Below are 22,551 nucleotides of genomic sequence, written 5' to 3' on the forward strand. Positions count from 1 at the left end.
TGGATTTTAATAGCTAAACACAAAAAGGGAATTTGGTTTAGTGCCTCTAGTCCTCATTTTTTCAAGAAGGAACCTGATCCTAGATGTGGCACAAACAGATTATATCATTAATACAATCTGTCAAGAACTAGTGGTTTGTGTACATTATTACATATTTAATCATTCTGTTTAAATTTTGTCTGTGAGTCTCTTCAGGGCAAATGACTACATCTGTGTGGTGCCATCTCAGTGCTGGGGAAAGGGGAAGTAACCACAGGGGTTACGTTACCACAGACCAGGCACACTGTGGGAAATACAGAGCATATGCAGAAGAGGATTTGGATGAAACCGGAGCAATGTGTAATAAAACAAGAATGAACTTGGACAGCTTATCAGAGATGGGATTTGTAGTGGTATTTATTTGGCCCCATCATGCTGACCTACTTTTCTGTCACTGGAATAGGAAGGAGGTGCTGCTGCTGATCCTAGGCTCAGGCATGGTCTGAAAAAGATGAGTTGCTCCCCATGTCTCTTGATTGCTCATCAAAGTCTTGGAGCTAGCCACCACCAACTTACAAGCTTAACTTTCTGTCTTATCTTACCCAAGTATATCTGTTACTTTTTGAATGAATAGCAGGGGCCAGAGTTGGTGCCCTGTGCCTGGCAGGCCTGTTTTCCCAGGACTTTGCTGTGGGAGGCACTGTGCACCACAGCCATGTCATGTCCCTGCAGCCAGCAGCAGTATGCTGAAGCTGACTCTGTCTCAGGAAGAGATTTATTCAATTTTGTTTCCTGCCAAGCTGAAGATGCAAAATTCAGTCTTCCACAGTCTGCCACTTGTCATATATGATCCTAAGATGATTGAAAATGTAGAAAGAGAAAAGCTGTCTTGTTGTTTTTAGAGCTCGGAGTGTTGAAAATAAACTTATACAGACTGTGAGTATATTTGGGTGCCTCCCACCTGGAGTGCTGCATCCAGCTCCAGGCTCCCCAGCACAGGAAGCGCATTGAGCTGTTGGAGCGAGTTCAGAGGAGGGACACGGAGATGATTAAATGTCTCCTACAAGGAAAGGCAAAGAGAATTAGGATAGTTCAGCCTGGAAAAGAGAAGACTCCGTGATGATCTAATTGTGGCCTTCCAGTATCTGAAGGGAGCCTACAAGAAAGACAGAGACTTTTTTTTACAAGGACACATAGTGACAGGACAAGGAGAAATGGCTTCAAACTGAATGAATACATTTAGATCAGACATTTGGAAAAAATTCTTTACTTTGAGGGTGGTGAAGTGCTGGAACAGGTTGCCCAGAGAATCTGTGGATGTCCCGTCCCTGGAAGTGTTCAAGGCCAGGCTGAACTGGGCTCTGGGCAGCCTAGTCTAGTGGAAGGTATCCCTGCCCATGAAATTTGTGTTGGAACTAGGTGATCTTTAAGATCCCTTCCAACCCAAACTGTTCTGAGATGCTAAAAAATATGTAGGAAGGACACTATGAGGCAGCATACTTGTTTTTTTCTGTCAGGACTGTACACTGTCTAGTTGTTATGACTGCCAAGCTCTGAATGTACCTCGGTAATTTTTCAGAGAGGAGTTCAGTTATCACAACTCTCATGCATCACAGCCAATAACAGCTTAGGTCCCTATTTTCCTTTGCATATGAAATGATGACTTCCATCATCATGAAGTTTGTGGTACTTCATCAGTGGCTTTATACAAGTGTAGCTGATTGGAACCTGCTAAAGAAGTAAATATGATATGAACATGAAAGCATCCAGGTCCAAATCTTACTGCATATTCTTCTACCAAGGATTATCTGATTTGATTTCATATCCTCTGTGTGGAGTACTGTTCTTTTGAAAGGCATGTAAAACATGTCTGATCCTGCTCCTTAGAGGTTCTCCTTGATCTGGGGCTGGCCTTTTATTTTTCTTGCCTGGTTTAGGTTTGTGGCACATGTGTCCTATTTTATATGCCTGTTATCTCGGGAAGTGGATTAAGGCTGGCACAGATACACTGAACCCTAATCGCTTTAGAGGGCCTGCAAATCTCCAGAGGTAGTAAGTACTTCAAATGTTTATAATACTAGGTTCAGCTGATGTTGCTTGAAATCCATTCAAGAAGATCTGGAAGACAGGAAGCAGGGCATTTTGCATACGGTTTTCTTTTAAAATATAATTACCCTGTTAATATTATTTTATATACACTTGGTGCTCAGTTTTCATTTTGGTGGGGTTTTTTCTCCTCATTGTGAGGCAAGCTTCAGGCACTATTTTTGCTGCAAAATACATCCATCACCCAGTATCTTGGCTGTGCAACTTCTCCCATGAGAGTTTCAACCCACTTGTTATAGTTCTAGGTTAAAGGCAGATTGCTGGCGTCATTATTTCCAGCTTTTTGAAAAGTGATAAAATATGAAATATGTTTGTGCTTGAGTACCTGGATCTGTCATCTCCAGGTCACTACACAGTGGTTTGCTCAGAGGAGCCAAGGGGATTATAAAGTACCTCCAGTGCTCAGAAGCAGCACTTGTACATTTGATGTACAATCTGTCGCATGCTCTCCTGGCTGGAAAGAAGGAATTTGCAGTGTTAGAATCATTAGGCTTTGCAGATGTGAGCAGGTACCATCCTGCTCAAGGTTGGAACCAGTGCTGTCACTGTTACCATAAAGACAATACACATTTCGTGAGCTGGTTTCAGTTTGACTCTGTAGAAGCTCTTGACAATTTTTTTTTCTTTTTATTGTCAATTTATATCATGATATTTAGCAATAGTCTCTAATCAAACAGGAGTGAGAATGCTTTCAGGGAAACAATTTACTCAAGACAAGAATGAATTAAAGTGAAGTGACTGGAAATGTATTTACTTGAGAAACTGAGAAAGAAATAAGAAAAAAGAATAAACTTGTTTCTAATCTTTGGAATCCTACTCTGCGAAAGGCTTCCACAGAGCAGTAGCTATAAAAAAAGTGTTGTTTTTATGCTGGAGTTTAAATGGGTTTTGGAGAAGAAGATCAGCTGATAGGCTATCTGCAAAATTAGATCAGACATGTCCCAAGAGGGAGTGTTGCTTATGAATTCTTTTTGTATTTAGAATCCTTTATTAATGCCTGAGGTTTACCTGGCTTTCTCCCATGCTGAAAAGAGCAAAGAAATGCAGTATAAGGGTGCAAAAGTGAGATTTTCCAAGAAATGTCCATTTTGATTTTGAACTTGTGGAGTACCTAACAAATCCTTCTTTAGGAAAACCTGAAGATGTGCTGTTTCTTGCAGTTGCCTCCATCCCTGCCTTTCTTGACAGTAGTTCTTCCAGTGTGCTGACGAGCTGTGTTGAACTGTCCAATAGTCTAGTCCTTGCTTTTGGTTAAAGGAGAAAAAGCAAAGATGACAGCTATGGATCAGCCTGAAGAGCCTTCAAAGAAAATGAGATCCCTGGTCAAGAAATCTGTGCGTGCTCTTAAAAAATAAAGTAGCCAAGATAAATTGCAAATGGAGCTGTAGAGGTAATTGACATAGCCATGCAGTTGGTCTCTAACCTGGGTTGCAGCAGTGCTCTTCACAATTTGGTAAATGCTCTAGAGACCCCTCCCAGCAGAGAGGCTGGACAGCCACGGGCCTCAGTGTGACCCTTGAATGAGAGACCACGGCTTCCCCTGTTTCCACAGACAGCTCAAGGCTGTTGTCTGAGGTATTCCCAAATGCCTGGTTTGCATCTAAAGTACCTTCAAGATGACTAGTGCTGGGGAGCCTTGTAGTCCTGCTGGAAGTCAGCTAAGGAGCTGAATCCAACTGAGTGTCCAGTGTAGACTAGCGGGGGTTAGAAAGGCAAAGATTTCCATTTCTAAAATGTCAAGAACAGAGTTTGGTTCAGGATTTTTTCTAAGGGAAAGAAAGTTATTTTGACATTCCTCTTTTGTCAGCTCTCCTTGACCTGAATTGTTGTTTTCACTGCTACTTGCCATGTTTTTCTTGTGGAGAAATTATACTACATGTTTTAAAATTAAAAAAAAAATTCCTTTTTTTTCATTTGTTTTCTGATTTTGTAGCCTTTTTAATTTAAACCATGGTGTGATATTATAGGGAGGTCAAAACTGAGTGCTTGATCTTTCTTGGGTGGGTCTTTCAAATCAAAGCAATAGACTTGCTGCAAACTACTGGTCATGGATCTCTTATGAGAGCTAAAATGTGTCAGTGCTCCAAATGACTGAGTATAAGTTTGCCCCCTGATATGAATGACTGTCTAGATTTCAAAATAAATCCTTTGGATTGTACAGAAAATTTGAACTGTCAAGAAATAAATGGTGTGGTGAACTGAAACATAAGTCTCAAGATGCCCTCAATTTAGCTGTATTTCAGTAATCTCTCATTCACATTTCATTGCTGTCAGCAGCCTGTAGGGTTTCTCTTATATTTATGATGGAAATACCTGTCAATGAATCATGTTGCTGAGATGCATGTGTTTTATGCCACTTTGAGGAATTATTAAACACTGCATAGTTCCTGTGGTAAACACCACATTGCTGGGTCATTTGTAGTACCATGTATTTCTTCATGTAAACATCTTTCTTGCATAAAAAATTATTGGTTTTTATGTGTGGTAGGTGGAAGGTATTTTTGTTAAGCAAGTGTATATAATTTTATTTCATGTTTTTCCATGTTTTCACTATCAACTTGTATTCTGTAAAACTTTGAATGACAGTAGGTGTTTATTAACAGAATTTTGCAAGTATTACTACGGTTACTTAGTGTACCTAAAATTCAGGAGTCTGAGGTACCTCTCATGTTTTGGAGTCCCTTTGCTTAAATTTGTGAAGACTAGATAATTTTCATGTTAAAATATTACTTACTTTCAAGTATAGAGCTTTTTAATATACAAAATTACATTTAAAAAAATGTAATTTCCTTTTTAATAATATACTAACCGAAAAAGTAAACTACTGTAGGTTTACGAGTTAAACAGATATTACTAAGTAGTTTTCACTAATATTCTTCTACTCTTAACTTTACTCATCTGCAATACCTAATAACTTTTAGGAAGGATAGATAAATAACCCTAGCAAAATGCAAAGTGCTGAATATTTTGGAAGACTGCAAGATCCTTTCAATTTGATCTGCTCTTTGTTATTGTCATTGTAGATTATGGATGAGAACATCTGCAATTGTCCTTCAGCTAATATACTTTTGAATTAGAAGAAAGGGCAGAGCTACAGAGCAGCTGGCAAGTGGTCAGTTAACCCCCATTCCAAGTGTTTAAAACACCTCTTCAGTGGGGCTTCTTCATGATGAAATACATAGGGCTGGCTTTTGTGACAACTCGTGGAATGAGATCGATGATTGTAACCTTTTCTCTAAATTAAACTGGAAAACCAGGAGCCAGCAGGGCTGTATGCTCAGAGCTTTGGAAGAGCAGCTCCTTTCCTGCTTATCACCCCATAAATACATTTTTAATATTTATTTTTAAATTATGTGAATATATTCTGGGCTGTGTTCTCATCTCCCTTTCATTGAGCCTACTTCATCATTTATAGTTTTGAAACACTTATATTTGTACTTATTTAATGTAGCAGCAGTTAGCTCCAGCCAGAGTACTGTCTAGATTTTATTTCCTCTTCAACACAAAAGTAAGCTTTACGAGATTGAGCTACTACTTGCAAATGAGCTGTATGCAGAGAAAATTTTCAATCTTATTTTATAATTTCTCATACTTGCCTAAATAAAAGGAAAAAAATACCCTGAGTGAGCTCTTTGGAAATGAGTTTATATTTTCAGAGAAGGAGTTAAGGAGCATACTTGGCTCGGGTATCTATTTTCACTTAGAGAAACATGTTGTGTAACAACATGTAACTTAGTGCTATTTGCTCTTCAGATTTCTCTTTGTGGTTATGGTTGTTGTTTGGCATTCTTTTTCTCTGCTGTGGTCATCTGGAAAAAATTTAGATGAGAAGAGGAATCTCCCTGATTTTTCAAGAGCCAAACCACTTTCCCTCATTTTATTACATTAGTAATTAAAAAATACTGCTGTTTTCTTATGCAGAACTGTAGCAAGACACCCATATATGTTTCTAGTCACAGCTGGGGATTTATTCTTCTCAAAATCTGTCCTTCCTATCAGGTGCTGCTGGTAACTGTTGTCAGATGTTCAAGTAGCTGTGCTCTTATGGTAGGAATGATGTTGTTTCAATTCACTTTCTAAGCAAGGACCAGATGTTTGTTCTGGGCTAAGCAGAATTGATTTGCAGTTAAAATCTCAAGTAATGGAGTATCATATGAGGCTGTAAACCAGCCATATCTCAAGCCACATGTGAATCAAAAAGAAAAATGTGAGAGCCGCTGGTAATCATCTTCTTCACTGCCCCGTACGTCTTGGATATTTGTTTATGCAAGTGAAGAATGGGTTGTTCTGTCCCCTGTGTTAACAGATGAGAGTTCAGATTTGTACCTTGGACTGTTTCATGCTTTTCCCTTGCTCTACACAGATATAACAATAAAAACAAGGCAAAGGGCTATATTTAGAGAATTAGGCTGATAGGAATTCATTGGTTCCCTGGAGGAGCCAGTGATAAATCTGTCTCCTTGGGACATTTCACTGAGCCCTGAGGCACACCACCTCCAGCTCTGGCCACCTCATGTACTTCCAGCTGCTCTCAGCAGTAAACTGTTGCAGGCAGAAAAAGCAACTGGGAAGACTTAAAAGATTTGAAGTCCAGCAGAGTTACAGTGGAGCTTTAAAAGGTGAGGTCTTAATCATTTTGTGACAAAAAATCTCTTACGCAAGAAAAAGCTTTGCATGGAATCCCATGTCTCCAGCTCTCCGGTAATAATCACGCCTCTGCTATTAGCTAGACTTATCCATCAGAAGTCTAGCTTTTACATTTTATTCTAGTTGTCATCAATATATTCACACTAACATTTAATATATTCACAGTATAACAGGCAGGAAAAATTACACTGGGGCTAAGGAACAAAGACAAATATTGCTGAAGAAATTTTAAATAACGTGCAGATCTCTAGTGGGCATTGATTCATGTGCTTCATGGTGTCAATAATTGTTTGTGAATTGCAGTAATTTTTTTCCTCTGAACAGAGCATTACTCCTGAAATACAGTCATTACGTATTGATTAGCTCTGTAGTTATTTTCATGCATCAGTAGCACCAGTAAAAAAATGGGTAACACTTGTTTTACACCAATGTGTAAGATCTGTACATTGTTCATCAACAAGTGAAAGGAATCTTTAAAATATATTTTTTTTATTGCAGAGACCATATTGACATTCTCAGTAGTCGTAAGTTTCAGGATAAATGGGAAAAGGTGAAAGAGCTCATTTGGGTTTTTAAGTTTTTTTTTGGTCAGGGCATTGTAAATGTTCTGCTGTGTCAGGACAAGAGTGCAATAAGAAGGATATATTTGTCACTGTTTAGTGCTAATGTGATTTCCTATTTTCCCTACTGTATGACCCTCCATTTAATCTCAATTGTTGGTAATGTGCTACTTTTTGATTAAACGATGAGAGCTGAAATTCACCAAGGAAAAAATAAATAAAACTATTTGTTTCACAGACTGTCAGCAGCTATTAGGGAAATTAAGTGTATTTTTCCCTGAACCATGTTACAGACTTTGCAAAGTTCACAATCAGTTGAAATTCTCTTTTATTGAATACAGATTTAAAAGCAAAATTCAGTTATATTTTGGACACTGAGGAGTTTATGCAATTGATAAAACTCAAACATTTAGATTATTTTTATATAAAAACTGCGCTGCTTGGAAACTCTTGCTTTTTGACTGTGGCACCCTTATAGCCACAGCTCAGAAGATTTGCAGAGTAAAGGGGGCTTTGCACCTTTTCCCCTCAGCTGCAGGAGTGTCTCATGCCCTGGAAAGGGCCAAGCAGCAGTAGGGATTGTGGCTGATGCTGGTGGCCGGGGACCAGCCTCACTCGCAATCCTTTATTGCAGCCCCACATGTCCAGAAATGGAGCATCCTGTCACACCACTCTCTTGCTTCAAAGAGGAGCCTTGTTGTCTGACCTGCTCTAGGGGCTTGGCACTGCTTGTGGACCCACCATTTCTCCTGAATTGTCAGATTTGGCTGGGTCAATGTATTGACAAGGTTTCACCTAGTATTTTCCTCTGCTTCTTCTACCATGATAAGGCTTGGGCTCACTCCTTTGTTTGCACCACAGATTGTAAATAGCATCTACCCCAAAAGATCATGCTGTGAAGTCTGTTTTTTACCCCTTTTGGTTTCTGAAGGGGCTCGATGACATGGATGGGTGATCTGAGGAGGGAGAGTGCTGGTGCTGCACTGGGAAACCCTCCTACCCTGAGCCCTTTCCTCCTCCACATGGTATATGGGCTGCAGAAAGGGATCTGAGCCAGTGAGGCAAGTAGCACACTGATGTAGCAGCCACACTCAGTGAGGTTGCAGTGAGAGCCTGGCAAGAGGCATTTAGGAATTCATGAAGAAAAGGGAATGAAAAAGCACCGGGACTATCAGTGGGATTGTTGTGGGGCACGATGAAAAGGCAGGCGGAGAAATGGATGAAAGTTTTGTCTGCGGATATGCTTTGCATACCACATAGAGAAACAGAACCTAATCTTGATTGGAACAATTCAATTCCATTGTGAAGTACATGTTCAATAACAATGGGCAGCTGCAGAGCTGTGCAGACTTGCAGGTGAAGAGCAGAATTTTAAGCAAGTGGCTGTGCAGGCAGGAGAGGCAGAGGGGAGGGCTGGGATAGCAGCTGGCACTGGTGTTTGAGCTCTGCTCAGACCTCAGCCTGTGCTTTTACCAGTTAAAAGCAGTTGCTTAAACCTTAGCACAGTTCTGCACTAATTCAGCTGGAATTTTTCCTGGGAAGCAGAAGTTTAAGCATCTGGAGCTTTGCTGCTTGCAGTGTGTCACCTAGAGTGAGCAAGCATGTGGGGGGGGCTCATTGGTTGAACTCTCAAGGCCAAAGGACATGTGTAGCAAAATGACACTACCAAAGAGCATAGTTCAATATTGAGCTTCCTAAAAGGAATTATTTCAGCACCAGATGAATCAGTAAAATGTATTCATCAAATCACAAAACCTCACAGTATTTGTTTTCCGTTCTAAACAACTTCTCTAACCTTTATATCAAAAAGCCCTATGAGTTCCAGTGCAACAGGAATTCTCCCGGGGAGCTTAATGAAAAGGTTAATTTTCACTGTTTTATTTTGTCTATCAATAGTTCTGCAAGAGCAGGTCTCTGGGCCATGGCTACTTAAGTCCTGAATTAGTCCAGTATCAAAACCCCCAGTCAGAAACTCTGCAGAGACAGAAGCTACCTGAGAATCAAATAAAAGGAATAAGAAAACTTGCAGGAAGATTGTTGGGATTTTTAACATTCAAGACCCACACCTCTTTTTTTTGTTGTTTTGTTGGTTTCTTTTTTTTAACAGCTCATTGGGGAAAGACTTTGGGTGTGAAAGGGATTAAATGTTTTTCTCCTTTGCAGTTTTATATTGTCCTGTTTCAGTTAATGAGATTTGACCATTCACTATGGGTCTCATTTTTGGAATTTGAACCAACTCTTCCTTCAACAAAAGCCAGGCCAGTGAGTGTAGTCATTCACACAGGAATGGGGTACACCATGTCACCTGTACAGCAGTGAGACCCCTCTGCTGTGGCTTCTGTCATCCGGAAAGGAAATAAGAACATGGCAAGGACCATATCTGTCACCAAATCCAATCCTGCCATTTGCAATGAATACACAATTTTTTTTGACTCCATCTGTTACCTTAATGAAGGTTTACAAAACCCCCTTAGAAATAAGCCTAGATATTAAATTTAACAACTTCAGTGGATGGTAGATCTGGGTCTTTCTACTTAACAGCAGTTAACAGTTTTAACTACATGCCATTTCATGGTTTCCTTTATCTGTTCCACTGGGAAGAACTGACACTTGTTTTTCCTTTAGTGCCTCTGCAAATGAATGGCTTTATCACCCCCCCCCCTCCCCCCGCATTGTGAGTACCAGCCTGCCCTTCTTTCAGACCATTCAGCTGTTTAAATGTGATAAGCTTAAACTCTTGAGTAATTGTTTTCAAGACGGAAGTTTTTTGCTTCCATTTCAAATCTTGGGAAACATTTGTGTGGCTGAGGGTCTGCGTGTTTTCTCTCTCTATAATGAGCTCTGCAGTTAAAGATATGATGGCTCAAATCTTGTCTGACATAGTTTTAGAGACTAGTCTCATTGAAATCAATGGTACTCTTTGCCTGTCTAAAGTTATACATGTTCTTTGGGTCTCTTCTGAATTTAAGCCATCAATAGATTCCTTTGCGGATGGTAAAGAGCCCTGGGGTTGATTGATTTAAACAAAGGGATTTAGGTTACAGAGCTTAAATTCACTTTCAGTCTGCACAACAAAAAAAACTTGATTTGAATAATCAGATTCATTCCTCCTTTGCATTTGCATTTTTAGTTATTTTGTTAAAAACAAGTTGATTCTGGTGGGTTAATAAGCGTTCAGATACGTCAATTTGCAACTGAATGTAGCCTTGGCCTTTAAATTTAGAACTTTTCTTGGGTAACAGAGGACAAGCTATATAGACAGCTCCATAATTGTATGGTTTCAGAATCTATCTGTTATTTCATGACTCTAGCAATCTGATAGCATTGTGATAGAAAATGGGAAATGGTAGTTCTCTTTACAAGATGACTTTTTTTTTTACTTGTTTTTACAAGTTGCTTCCTGATAAAATAGAGTTTAATTAAAATGAAGAGAACTGTAATTTTTCAAGGGTTTTATTACTAAAACAGAAAAGCCCTGAACTTATTGGGCAAAACTGAGGATGTAAAATTTGTAATTACTTACTTGAACTACCTATCTGTTAAAAAGATATGATTAAAAAATCTGGGCCACTCTCACCTAATTCTAGTCTTCCACTTAAATGATTATAGGAAGTAAGTCTAGCCTTCTCATTTTCCATCTTTATGGTATGTTACTAGGGACAGATGTAAATTAACCCTTTCATTTATATCTTTTTGGTTTATCATTCAAGATTAAATGATGAAATTTCCAGCAACTGGAATTATGTGAAACAAATTTCCAGAATAAGATTCCTTCCCTCCCCACCACTTTTATCTGTCTTCCAGTTTGGGCTTTCTCCTCTTAGTCTGGGGAATATTGTGAAACTATAATTTAAGCACAATAGCTCTATAAAAACCAGAAACTCAGAGCAGCTCGGACATGGACAGTGCTAAATGGTTGTTCTGGTTTGGGCTGAGATGGAATTAATTTTCTTCTTAGCAGCTGGTACAGTTTTGGATTCACTATGAGAATAATGTTGATGACACACTGATGTAGCTGTCATTAAGTGGTGCTTACACAAAGCCAAGGACCTTTCAGTTTCCTATGCTCTGCCAGTGAGAAGATGCACAAGGAGCCATGAGGCAGCATGGCCAGGGCAGCTGACCCAAAGTGGCCTAAGAGATATTCCATACCACAGATCATCATGCTCAGTGCATAAACTGAGGAGAGTGTGCCAGGAGCCATTGGTTGCTGCTCAGAGGGCCTCAGTCAGTGGGTAGTGAGCAATTGTGGATTTTATCTCTTTCTGACTCTCTTCCCCATCCCACTGGGGAGTGGGAGGGGAGTAAGTGGCTTACTTGCCACCTGGGATTGAACTGCAATGGTGGTATTTGGTGACCTGCTTTAAACGCCTTTCTTCCAGGCAGCTCAGGGACAAGGAGACAAAGGCTGAGACCCAGGGTGAGGATAAGCACTGTAAGGTGAAGGTCTTTTCCCATGCAGGAGCTTTGTGTGGGGCAGACCCATCAGCAGGATGTATTACAGCCCAGCTAGCATGCCACCGCAACGTGGACCTAAGAAGTTTGGGGAAAAGTGTACTTTTGTTTTCATCTCTCCCATCTTCCCAGACATATTTTCATCTCGCATGCTATTAATTCATACATGTAGCACCCTGTAGTCATTTTGAGTTAGTTTGTGCACTTCACAGGTTCTGGTCCTCATCTTTGGCAGTGCAGGCATATGGACTGCCTGAATCCTGGGGAAGTGTTCTCTGCTGACCTTACCTGGTGATCCCGGAAAGGATTTGCACTTTCACACCTTCGCCGTCTGTTTTCAGCAGGTGCCTCCAGCAGGAAAGGTGTGAAACCAGGACTGGCAGCCACCCTCTCCCAGCCCTCCTCCACCTAGCTGAGCCCACAGATGGAATAATCCTGCTGCTGTTTGGGGTGCAAAATGGGGGTTGTAGCAATTTAAAAGAGAAGAAGCTGTGAAATAGCTGCTGGCTTATGTAATTTTGGATTACTTCATTTTGTCTGTGTTCTTTACAGTCTTTATGCTTTTTGATCTCTTCATAATTCATAAAGGCTTTCTATATTGTGGTCTCCTTTTAAATATTTAGGAGTTCCATGTCCATCCTGAGTTCTTATAATAATTAAAAAAATAAGTAACAGTCATTATAAGGAAGTTGTGAAGTGGGAGATGTGTCAGTTTCTATTTTCTATCAAGGGAAAACAAGATATATGACTTGGCAAATATTAAACAGTAAGTAAAAAAGTAGAGATGATGGTAGGGGGCTACAAATCAAAAGTTGCCATATATCTTATTCTTGAAGTCTTGGGTTTTCACCAAAAGCCAGCAAAGATATTTTACTTTGCATGAGCAGGCAGGTAGTAAATTGTTCAGAGATGTATGCACTCAGGAGCATCGTCTTCAGCACCTCAAGCGTTGCTATGTCTCTTTTTCTCTGGGGCTGCTAAAAATGCAGCTACCACTTCAAACACAAATACTTCTGTGTGATTTGCTGTGTTGCTTTGATTGTCAAAATCTATCTTCTTTGAAAGAATTCAAGAAACTAAAGATAACCCATGTACTGTTGTAAGATAATGCATTGAAAATTTAAGCTGGAAGTAAACAAACGACTTGTGTATTTTTCTTTACGAACACAGGAAAAGGAGTTACAGCCTAGTGCACGAGGCTTCAGAATTAGGATTTAGGAGACTGATTCTTTCCTCATCTTTTCTGACCTGCATATTTGCTTCAATAAATATCTTGTGAGTCTCTGAATAGAGGAGTTTTAGAAAATTCCAGATTGTGTGAGGATGTCCAGGAAAATTCTCAGTGATTTAACTCAGGCATCCTCAGCAATAGGTACATGCAGGACATCAACTGGTTTCTAGAGAGCTCATTAACCAGACAGAGTGTCATGCTCCCAGAAGAGGCTTCAGTATTTTCTGAAATACATGTACTTTCTCAGCTCTCTCTGCCTGTTGTTGCCTGTCTTATTTCATAGAGACTGGATGTTCCAGCAACTGAGCGTCTCTGCTTGGATGTTTATGCAATGTCTGGGGCAGCAGGCTCTTATCTGTCAAGTTTTGCATACTGTTATGGAGCTGAGCGAGGTAACAAGTGTAATGTGATTTCAGTGGCTGCAGCGATATCTCAGCTCTGACTTGAAGACATTGTTGTCTACTGCAGAGCAAGCTTAGGGATCAACTTCCAGGCAAAGTAATGTTCCTCAATGCACTTGACAAAATGAATAAAGGACTCAGTTATGATTAATGACTTTGACCCACAGTTTCAAGTCCCTGCTCATATTCAGTCATGTAAAATTGGGTTCTTATTTAAGCTATTTCAAAATTGCTTAAAAGTGAACATAGTTCTTTTAGTTTTCTATTCAATATCTTAGAAAATGCAAAGTATGGATCCACAAACACTCCTGCTCACATCACCAATGTTATATCGCACTTCTAACCTGAGAGAGATTCAGTTTGAAATTAAGACACACAAATATAATTTTATTATTTTAATGAATATTATTATTACTTATAATATTTGTACATATAATAATTTATAATACCTACAGTTGAGTTCACTGTTGGGAGTTTCTCCTTGAAATCAACGGAGTTTTCTTCAGTGTAGCCCAGGAAGCTGGCCAAACAAGGAATTGATTCTCTGCTTCCCATGGGCAGGCAGGTGTTCAGCCATCTCCAGGAGAGCACGACCCCATCACACATGACCATGACTTGGGAAGACAAACACCTTCACTGCAAATACCTGCCCTTCTTTTCCCCCCCACTTTATATACTGAGCATGATGTCATATGGTCTGGAATATCCTTTTGGTCACCTGTCCCACCTGTGACTCCTCCTGACCTCCCATGCACCCCCAAGTTCCTTGTCAGCATGGCAGTAAAAAAGGCAGAAAAGTCCCCAACTCTTTGTAAGCCTTGCTCAGCAATAACAGAAACATCTCTATATTATCAACCCTGTGTTCAGCACAAATCCAAAACACAGCCCCATACTAGCCCCTGTGAAGAAAATTAACTCTACCCCAGCCAAAAGCATCTGCTTAGCCTGAAGTAGCTGCTTTAGAAGAGGGTTCAGAGTCATGGCTGCTGCCTTCCTCAGTAAACTTTGCTCATGTTTTGAATCTGCAACAAGACTCATCCAATGTTTTCAGAGTAGAGCTGCTTGGCCATTTTTCAGCAAAACAGATTTCTCAGAAGGCATTACTATGACACAAAACCAATTCAAACCTTTGACCACCAACTCCATCAAAAGATTCATCAGAAATGAGGTGTTCAGACTCGGGTACATGCCTGCTTCCTGGATCCCCTGGGCAACAGGCTGACCCCGACAGTCTTTTGAGGACAGTTCTTTTCTTCCATAGTGCACCTTATCTACAGGCATTCCAGCCACCTATGCAGGGGATGATGTTAAGATAAGATGGGACTTCCCAGCCATACTGTGTACGTGAATATTTTTTGGGCTCTTTCCAAAAAATTTGCTTTCAAAAGAAAAGGAGATTCAGGATTTGATACTCTCTGTGTCTGTTTGCCAGCTATCTTGGCTTCTATTCTTTCAGTATCTTGTGCTCAGGGAAAACTTCTCTTTTTCCCCAAATAGTCATGAATTATTCAGATTATAAAAGCTCCTTTCCTTCCAAATTTTGATACATTTTTAGTGTGAAAATTGCTTTGTGTTCTTAATCATCAAAATTTCATGTTTTATTATATATTTATATCTTTGATTAAGAAATTATTTCTCTGTGGCCACAACATTCTCAGGAGAAAAGCTTCACATTTTAACTGAGCCATTTCTACTATTTCTTTCAAAGACAAAATATGAAGAATTTTATTATGGAGTGAATTTATTAAAGAATTCTTATTGCCGCAAGTTGGGGATTGAAGAGAAATTAATTTGATGGTGCTGACTGGGTACCTAGGGAGAACTATATTCAATAAAATACCTCTTTCTAGTCTATTATCAAGGCAGAAATTGGATAGAAATAGCATAATAGCAAGCTACATATGAAAGAATAGAAGGAAAGAGAGAATGCAGATAGCAACCAGGGGTTTTGAGTGAAGGCAGAGATTGCTGAAAAGATGTGCTGCCACACTTCTCTGGCAGCTTTGGCTTCCTAGGGACCTGCCAGTTGGTCCTGGCCACTGGTCCCACCAGGACATAAAGTCAGCACTACAGCCTTATTGATCAAAGGTTGCTGAACATGTCCATACACCTGCGTCATGGTTCCCTTTCTAGCCTTTGTCTTCATACTCAGTATTTCAATGGATTACTTTTTGTCTGGAATTTCCAAAGCAACAATCACGTTAGGAGGTCTAGACAGTGCAAGTTACACAACGCACACTGAACACACATAGCCCCTGTCTTCACCTGGAGGCTGTGACACTACAGCAGCTGTTATTTCACCTTGGACTCCTGCACTAGAAAGTAACCTGGTGTCTTCCCAAGACACCTGGCTTTGAAATGATTCAGTGGTTCACAGATCATAGTAATCAGTGCACCCTAGAACACAGGTAATTGGTTTCTCACAAGCTTGTTTGCTTTAATATTCATGGGAACACTATCCCAGCTACTCTGTTTCTGAAATTTTTTCAAACTATTCCATGTTCTGTGTTTTCCTTTGTTCTTGAGAGTAAGGCAGTGCATTGAGGGTGACTGGTGTCACCCCTCCACTAGCTGCCATCAAGTAGATGAAAGACTTTGCTGTACCGAGTAAGAGTAATTTCATGTTCCCTTTGTTGTTGCTAATCCCTACAGTGTATATGCATAGTACTCTTCAGGGATCCCAGATGATCGTTGTCTTTCCTGAAGGAAGACAGAAAAGGAAAAAAACTCTGCCTATACAGAATTTTTCAGTACAGAAGCAAGTCAGTAATATACCAGCATTTAAAAAATATTACCAGAATAATTATCACTGAGAAAAGTGAAGGAACACAGGCAAAATTACCTGAGTACTGAAGCCCAGAAGATGGCCCGTTCAGTGCTTTCTGCGTCTTCCCAGCTGGAACCAGGGAATTTGTTACCGGCTCCACGAACGGCCTGATAGAAACTCACTCATTTAAAAAAGTGAAGCCACAGAGCAAACACCATGAACACCTGTGGCAAAAAGAAAACCAAACCAAAACACTTCTGCAAGCTACTTTAACTCCTCAGCTCATGAGTAGATTTCCCACATGAACTGAAAAGTGCATGATATAATGGATGGTACATGAGGTAGGACCAGTTGTATAAGCCCACTTTTGATGAGAGTTCCTACAGCAGTCTACCTAATGTTGCTGATGAGGGTTATTCCACCCATACTTGATGTATTCTGCAGCACAAATTATAGGGATAAAGGTGTTTTAACATGTTTTTCCTCAGCATTAAGTTATCTTAATCACAGGGAGTTCTGTGTGCACATCTCTCTGTTTGACCCCTTGTTCATGTCCCTCAAAACTCAACAGTGATTCTGTCAGCTGCTTCCTGCTCTCTGTCCTCTGTGCCCAACCTTCTCTCCTATAATCTCTCCAGATGGCAGAATCCTGAAGTCATTAAATACAAATCAAGTACAATTTTCTGATTGAGTGGGATGAGGGGAAGCTATTCCAAAGTTGTAAGTCCCCTGATACCATGGCTAGCATCACTGCCGCCCTTTCAATCATATGGCCAACTCTGTTAGGCAGTACAATCTGAAGTATATGTATCCTGTCCACTCCAGCTATTTGTCACAATGTTTAAGACACAACAGTTGTCACTGTTGGCTGGTAGTTGCTGCAATTGGTACTGAGGAAATGAATGGATTACAGGGGAGGAGTTATAGGAGCTTATTAAATTTTTTTCCTGTGCGGTTTTCTGTGGTTTCTGATAAACATAACACACTGTCTAACCCAGGACTCTGAGCTATGAATTCAGGTGAAGGTGGAAGTGGATGAGTACGTGGATTATCATGGAAAGCGCCACAAAGCCATCATGTCTAACTGATGCAGACGCATGATTTCTGAAGAGTTAAGCTGTTCCTCCTGTTTTAGACAAATGGAAAGGATGTAACATTTCATGGCAACATGGCTGTAGGAACTGACTGTTGTCAGCTAACACATTTCCAAGCATTAGCACCCAGAACGGACAAAATTATATGTCCCTTAAAATTGCATTAATCAAAATGCATGAACTAGCAAGTCCTAAAAAATCAATATTAAAATACAAACCCTCTTAGCACTTGTCCCAGTTTCCCTAGAACAGAATATTCCATTTCATACTGAGGGAAAATTATTCTTTGTCGATGAGTTATAATTGATGAATATTAAAAACCAAAGAAATAGCAGAGCTTCCATAAAAAGAAAAGAGTTTTTACTCTGGGAATAGATGGTGCCAAAATAATGTAATTTTTTGTATGTAGGCTACATTTTGCTTAAATGAGCTGATCACATGCTATCTTTTCTCTCCTTCTTCCACAGCCTCCACAGGTAAAAAAGATGTGTAATTTCAATCAGACCTTTATTTACTGTTGAAGGCAAACATATAGTTAATTGAAAAAGAAAGTAAAAGATGTGATCAATACTATAACAAGCAAATGGAATAACAGGTTCAGAATTTCATTAGGAAGAAGTTAAGCAGAAATCGTTTTTGCTTGGATTTTACAAAGGCATTACTTACAGTTCCTTGGATACTAATAATAAAACAGTTTGTAAACAAAAATCCAATTTAAAAAAAAGTTCAGCACCAATAAGTTGGTAACTGAAGAATGAAGAAGCATTGTGCAATTTATAGGCAGCCCTTTTCTCTTTAGGACAAGTCCAGCCAATTAATGAACAAGATGTTACTGATTCTATATATACAAATATGATTCTTTTACTGGTTTTTAAGGCTTTCTTACACTGGCAACGTGTAGAGAATTCTCCCCTGTGATTTGAATAATACTGGGGTGCCAGTTTGGACAAATTTGGAGGAAAATATCCTCTGAGAGAAGGCAGGTTACAACCACCCCTCCCTCACCAGGTTCGGGAAAAAAAGAAATTTTCCTTGGAGGAAAGTGAAAGAGATAAAAACTATTTATTTAACAAACACACAGGAAAAGGATAATAATGCTAAATTATAAAACCTCTCACTGTGGAGAGAAACCTGGGAAGATTTCAGAGTCCTTCTGTAGGTGTGGACTCTCTCCTCCTCCTCGGAGCTGGGTCGTGGGCCCACCTCCAGGACCTCGGTGGAAAATTGTCCCAATGTGTTCTGGTGTTGAAACAGTCCAGAAGAGAAGAAGGGAAAAAAAACCCAAAGTCCCAGGAAAACAAAGTTCAACTCTCCATCTCTCTCCGGAGAAAAGGAGCCGAAAGCTGGCTGAAAAGCAAGAAGGGTGCTTCCTCTTCTCTTGCTGCCGCAGGAGCAGAGGAGTGTGTATCTGTGTCCTTGAACAACTGCTTTGAGAAGTTTGCTTGGTTTTTTCCTCTCCCTCCTCTCAGGCTCAGTTTAAGGCACAGAAAGGCCCAAATTAATTTCTCGGCATAGAGCAGTGATAGGGGATACACATCATAAAGTCACCCCAAGACAACTGATCATTACTTCCTGTCTATCTGGAACTCTTGGTATAATACTTCAGGGTCCCAAAGATGGAAGAGACTTTAAAGACCATCTAGTTCCAACCCCCTTGCCATGGAAAGAGACATCTTCCACTAGACCAGGTTGCTCAAAACCTCATCCAACCTGGCCTTGAACACTCCAAGTGATGCTTAATTCCTTAATGTAGTATGATTGGGTTTTTTCCCTGTATGTTTAGATAATTGCTTTAGCAACAGGAGATAGAAACTAAACAGGAATTTTGCATAGAACTTTAAGCTTAGCATATTAGATATGGTGGATGGGAGGAGCAAAGTAAATCTTAGGAAAAGTTACACAAGCTGACTTTAATGGATGGTCACAGTGTTACTGTGCTTATAAATCACAGTGTGGGCATGTAAGCACTTTCTACTAGTACATAACCCTATTTAAAATATTTGATATTATTTTGAATAGAAGAGAGTAGAATAGACTGTTTCAGTTGGAAGGGACCTACAACAAAAATGACCAAATCATGACTGACCAAATGATAAAGCAAATTTTTAAAGGCTTTGTTCAAATGCCTGTTAAACACTGACAGGCTTGGGACACCAAACACTTCTCCAGGAAGGCAGCTCCAGTGTTTGACCACCCTCTTGATATAAATCGCCTCTGGTGGGGAACTTATCTGACATACCATCAAAAGTAAATATCTTGATAAATCCTGTATATCCTGGGAGAACCTTACCACTGAATCAGCAGAGACAATGTGGTATTTCTGATGCTGTAACAATATCCATACAGACCAGGCTCTGAGGCTGCAGAGAGCCCTGCTCATAAGAACATAATCACATGAATTCCGCCCACAGACAATTTTTTGAAAGCATTTTAGTGTTGAGCTGTTGTCATTAAGATTTGGGCATCATGATATTGACATTTATGCCTGTTTGTGCTGGAGAGCTGTTAAACTCAGGAACATAACGTCCAGTGAACCATCACATGAAGTAATGGTTTATCCATGTCAGTAATTTTTTTAAGTAGAGCACAAGAGTATGTAAGAAAACTTTTGGTTTTTCTCTGTCATCCAGAATAAGTTGTATAAAATATGAATGCTCATATTCATCATTGTTCTACTACTTTAAAATATCAAGATACTTCATATTGTGATCACAGCTGATCATTATGTTAGCCACTCTGTGAGCAAAGAATTGTGCAGACCCTTTATGTTATTTACATAACGTACTGGGTACGAACAGCACTACTTTCCTTAGGATAAAGAAGGGTGAAGTAGTGGTAGAGTACTAAACCAAGGTAAATGAGCATTTTTAAAGTGATTTTAGACAGAATCTCATAGTACAGTCATTTTCTAAAAAAACCAAACATAACAAAAAGCTTCCAATTACTTAGATTTATTAGTTTTTATAAGGCACCGTGTAACCGATTCACTACTGTCTCATTCATCAAGTGAGTTCTTCAGGAAAAGACATCCTGTCAGGTGCTGCAGACAAAGCTCTGAGCAGCATCAGTACTGTTAATGTCTCAGATAATGACTGCAAAGATTGCAAAATGATACATTATTATCTAGCAGGCATTGATCATAATTATATCACTGATAAAGGCAAAGCATATCAAATGTTGTCTTTTAAATATGTCCTTCAGTTAGAATAAAAATGCCATGGAAATAATCTCAGTGGTAGCTGTGTGATCCTTCCGAATGCAAAATGTAAATGTTTTGCATATACTGAGGATGAAAGGAATTATCACTCTAAGCTATTCACTTATTAATTTTCATTTAATACTCATGGTATATCAAACATTATAGATCATTCACCATTTTGCTTTATGACAGAGCAGAACCCTGACAACTATGCTCTGTTTAAAATGTAATTCCCTCATTTACCTGCCTGCTTGGACTGAACTGCAGAGTCTTAATTTGCTGTCACCGTTTCCATGTTCCTTTGCTCATGTCACATTGTTGTTAAAATGAACACATTGCATGTACAGCATAGCCTTCTTATTCCTAAGGCAGAGCACAGACTCTTTCATCCTTGCAAAATGAATAATTAAACTAGGATTTTAATATTTGTGCTTGCTTTTGGGTTTATTAGCTGTAACTGTGAAAACTAAATCAATTATTTTGTATGCTCCATCTGACTAACTCTTGAAAAAATGGACTGTGGTTTTCCATATATCTGTTCTGGCTTTAAGCTATCTTAAAATAGCACTGTTGAAGAAATGGACTCTGCCAATTGAATAAGTGGCTTTCTTATTATAACAAGACCACAAGTGTAAAGCAAAATCAGGGAAGATGTTTGTCACTGATAAGGTCCTATGGTGGTAATGTCATTCTTCTGCTGTACCTGCCTCACTTGAATTTGGGTTTTTCTGTTTCTACAGACCCCAGAGGAAGGAGCCTCTACAACCATCTATGCAGCGGTTTCGCCCGAGATGGAAGGAGCTGGTGGCTGCTACCTTTACAATGAGGAAAGGACAAAATCGGCTGACGTAGCATATGATGAAGAGCTGCAGAGAAGGCTCTGGACAGAAAGCTGCAAGATGGTTGGGATTTCTGATGAAGCCAGCAGGCTTCCCTAGAAGAAGCCACTTTCAGCTGGGCAAACGAAATGCATTGAAAAGCATCTTAGGTGAATTCTTGCACCATCAGTCATCATCCTGGAAATCACCGTTCAGTCCCAAAGGCAAATGTGAACAGCTGCTCTTCACCTGAATCCCTAATCTGCTAGGGTATGGGGGGAATATTCCCACAGAAAGGTGTAGTGGTTGGTTTTAAATCTAACCATCAGTTTTGTAAATCATGATGTTTCAGTCCGTGATTAAAATACAATCTTTAAACATGTGCAGAGATGAGTTTTCATTGCTTTGTTCAACAAAAATAACACTGGAGCATGTTGTACTGGGAGGTTTTGAACTTTAACCTCCTTTGTACATACAAGTTACTCTTATAAATCAGTTTTAAAAGTTGCAGCTTTATTTCCTTAAGCTTCATTAATCTTCAAGACACTTTCATCAGCTTGTTCTAATGCAGAAATTTGGCATTCATGATCATGATGTTGTTTCTGTCTTAAGTTTAGTTTTATTTGTCAGCTTTTATCCAGAGGTATTAACTGAAGGTCAGAACAACAACAAAAAAGTAAATAAATAGTGTCTTCTTCAAAAAGGATATTGAATTCACTTGTTTCCAGTTTAAGTTCATCTCTCCTATAAAGGTGAGGAAGGGGTCAAGCATCATAACGGCAAAACTGGCTTTGGCAGAGGATGCAGTCAGCCTATTGTTTTGACAGTGGGCTAAGATTACTTGTCCCCTTTTCTCCTGAACCCCTGTAATGTTGCACGCACAGCTTCTTTCATTTTCTCTGACAAGGAGAGTCACACATGTACTGTTGCATGAAGAATCAGCTCCTTTTATTGGTTTTGATCCCAGTTCATATTTGTTTCAAAGCTAGAGTTCATGGTTTGGAAGAGACAGCAATTAATACCAGCCCACTTTTTCCTTTTTCTGGAGATGTACAATGCATCCTCCCTAAACTGTGTCTTTGCCATTTTTAAGAGTAGCCCCTGCCTACTCAGACAACTTACATAGGAGCAAGAGGGTATTTTCCCTTTAGTTGTGTATGTCTTTCCTTAAATTTCCTAGCAGCTGTTTTATTTGACAGTCTCAGAGTGTGGAGCTGATTTTTTTTTATGAAGCTATTTTCAGCAAACACTAGGATATCTCTGTGGGATACAGTTGGTTCAGATGCTATCAGTT

At 39.6% G+C, this 22,551-nt stretch overlaps 1 protein-coding gene across 2 annotated transcripts in view; it reads left to right on the forward strand.

Annotated features, from left to right (window-relative positions):
- DHRSX (dehydrogenase/reductase X-linked) overlaps nt 1-21,639 on the forward strand; it is a 163,077-nt gene extending 141,438 nt beyond the window's left edge. For both annotated transcript variants that reach the window (XM_048324043.1, XM_048324051.1), the window contains one exon: nt 21,180-21,639. In XM_048324043.1, the coding sequence (XP_048180000.1) occupies nt 21,180-21,377 (198 nt within the window). In that variant the 3' untranslated portion in view covers nt 21,378-21,639. The remainder of the gene's footprint in view (nt 1-21,179) is intronic.
- Nucleotides 21,640-22,551: the final 912 nt, after the last annotated feature.

Source organism: Corvus hawaiiensis, chromosome 2, assembly GCF_020740725.1.
Source record: "Corvus hawaiiensis isolate bCorHaw1 chromosome 2, bCorHaw1.pri.cur, whole genome shotgun sequence".
NCBI classification, from domain to species: Eukaryota; Metazoa; Chordata; class Aves; order Passeriformes; family Corvidae; genus Corvus; species Corvus hawaiiensis.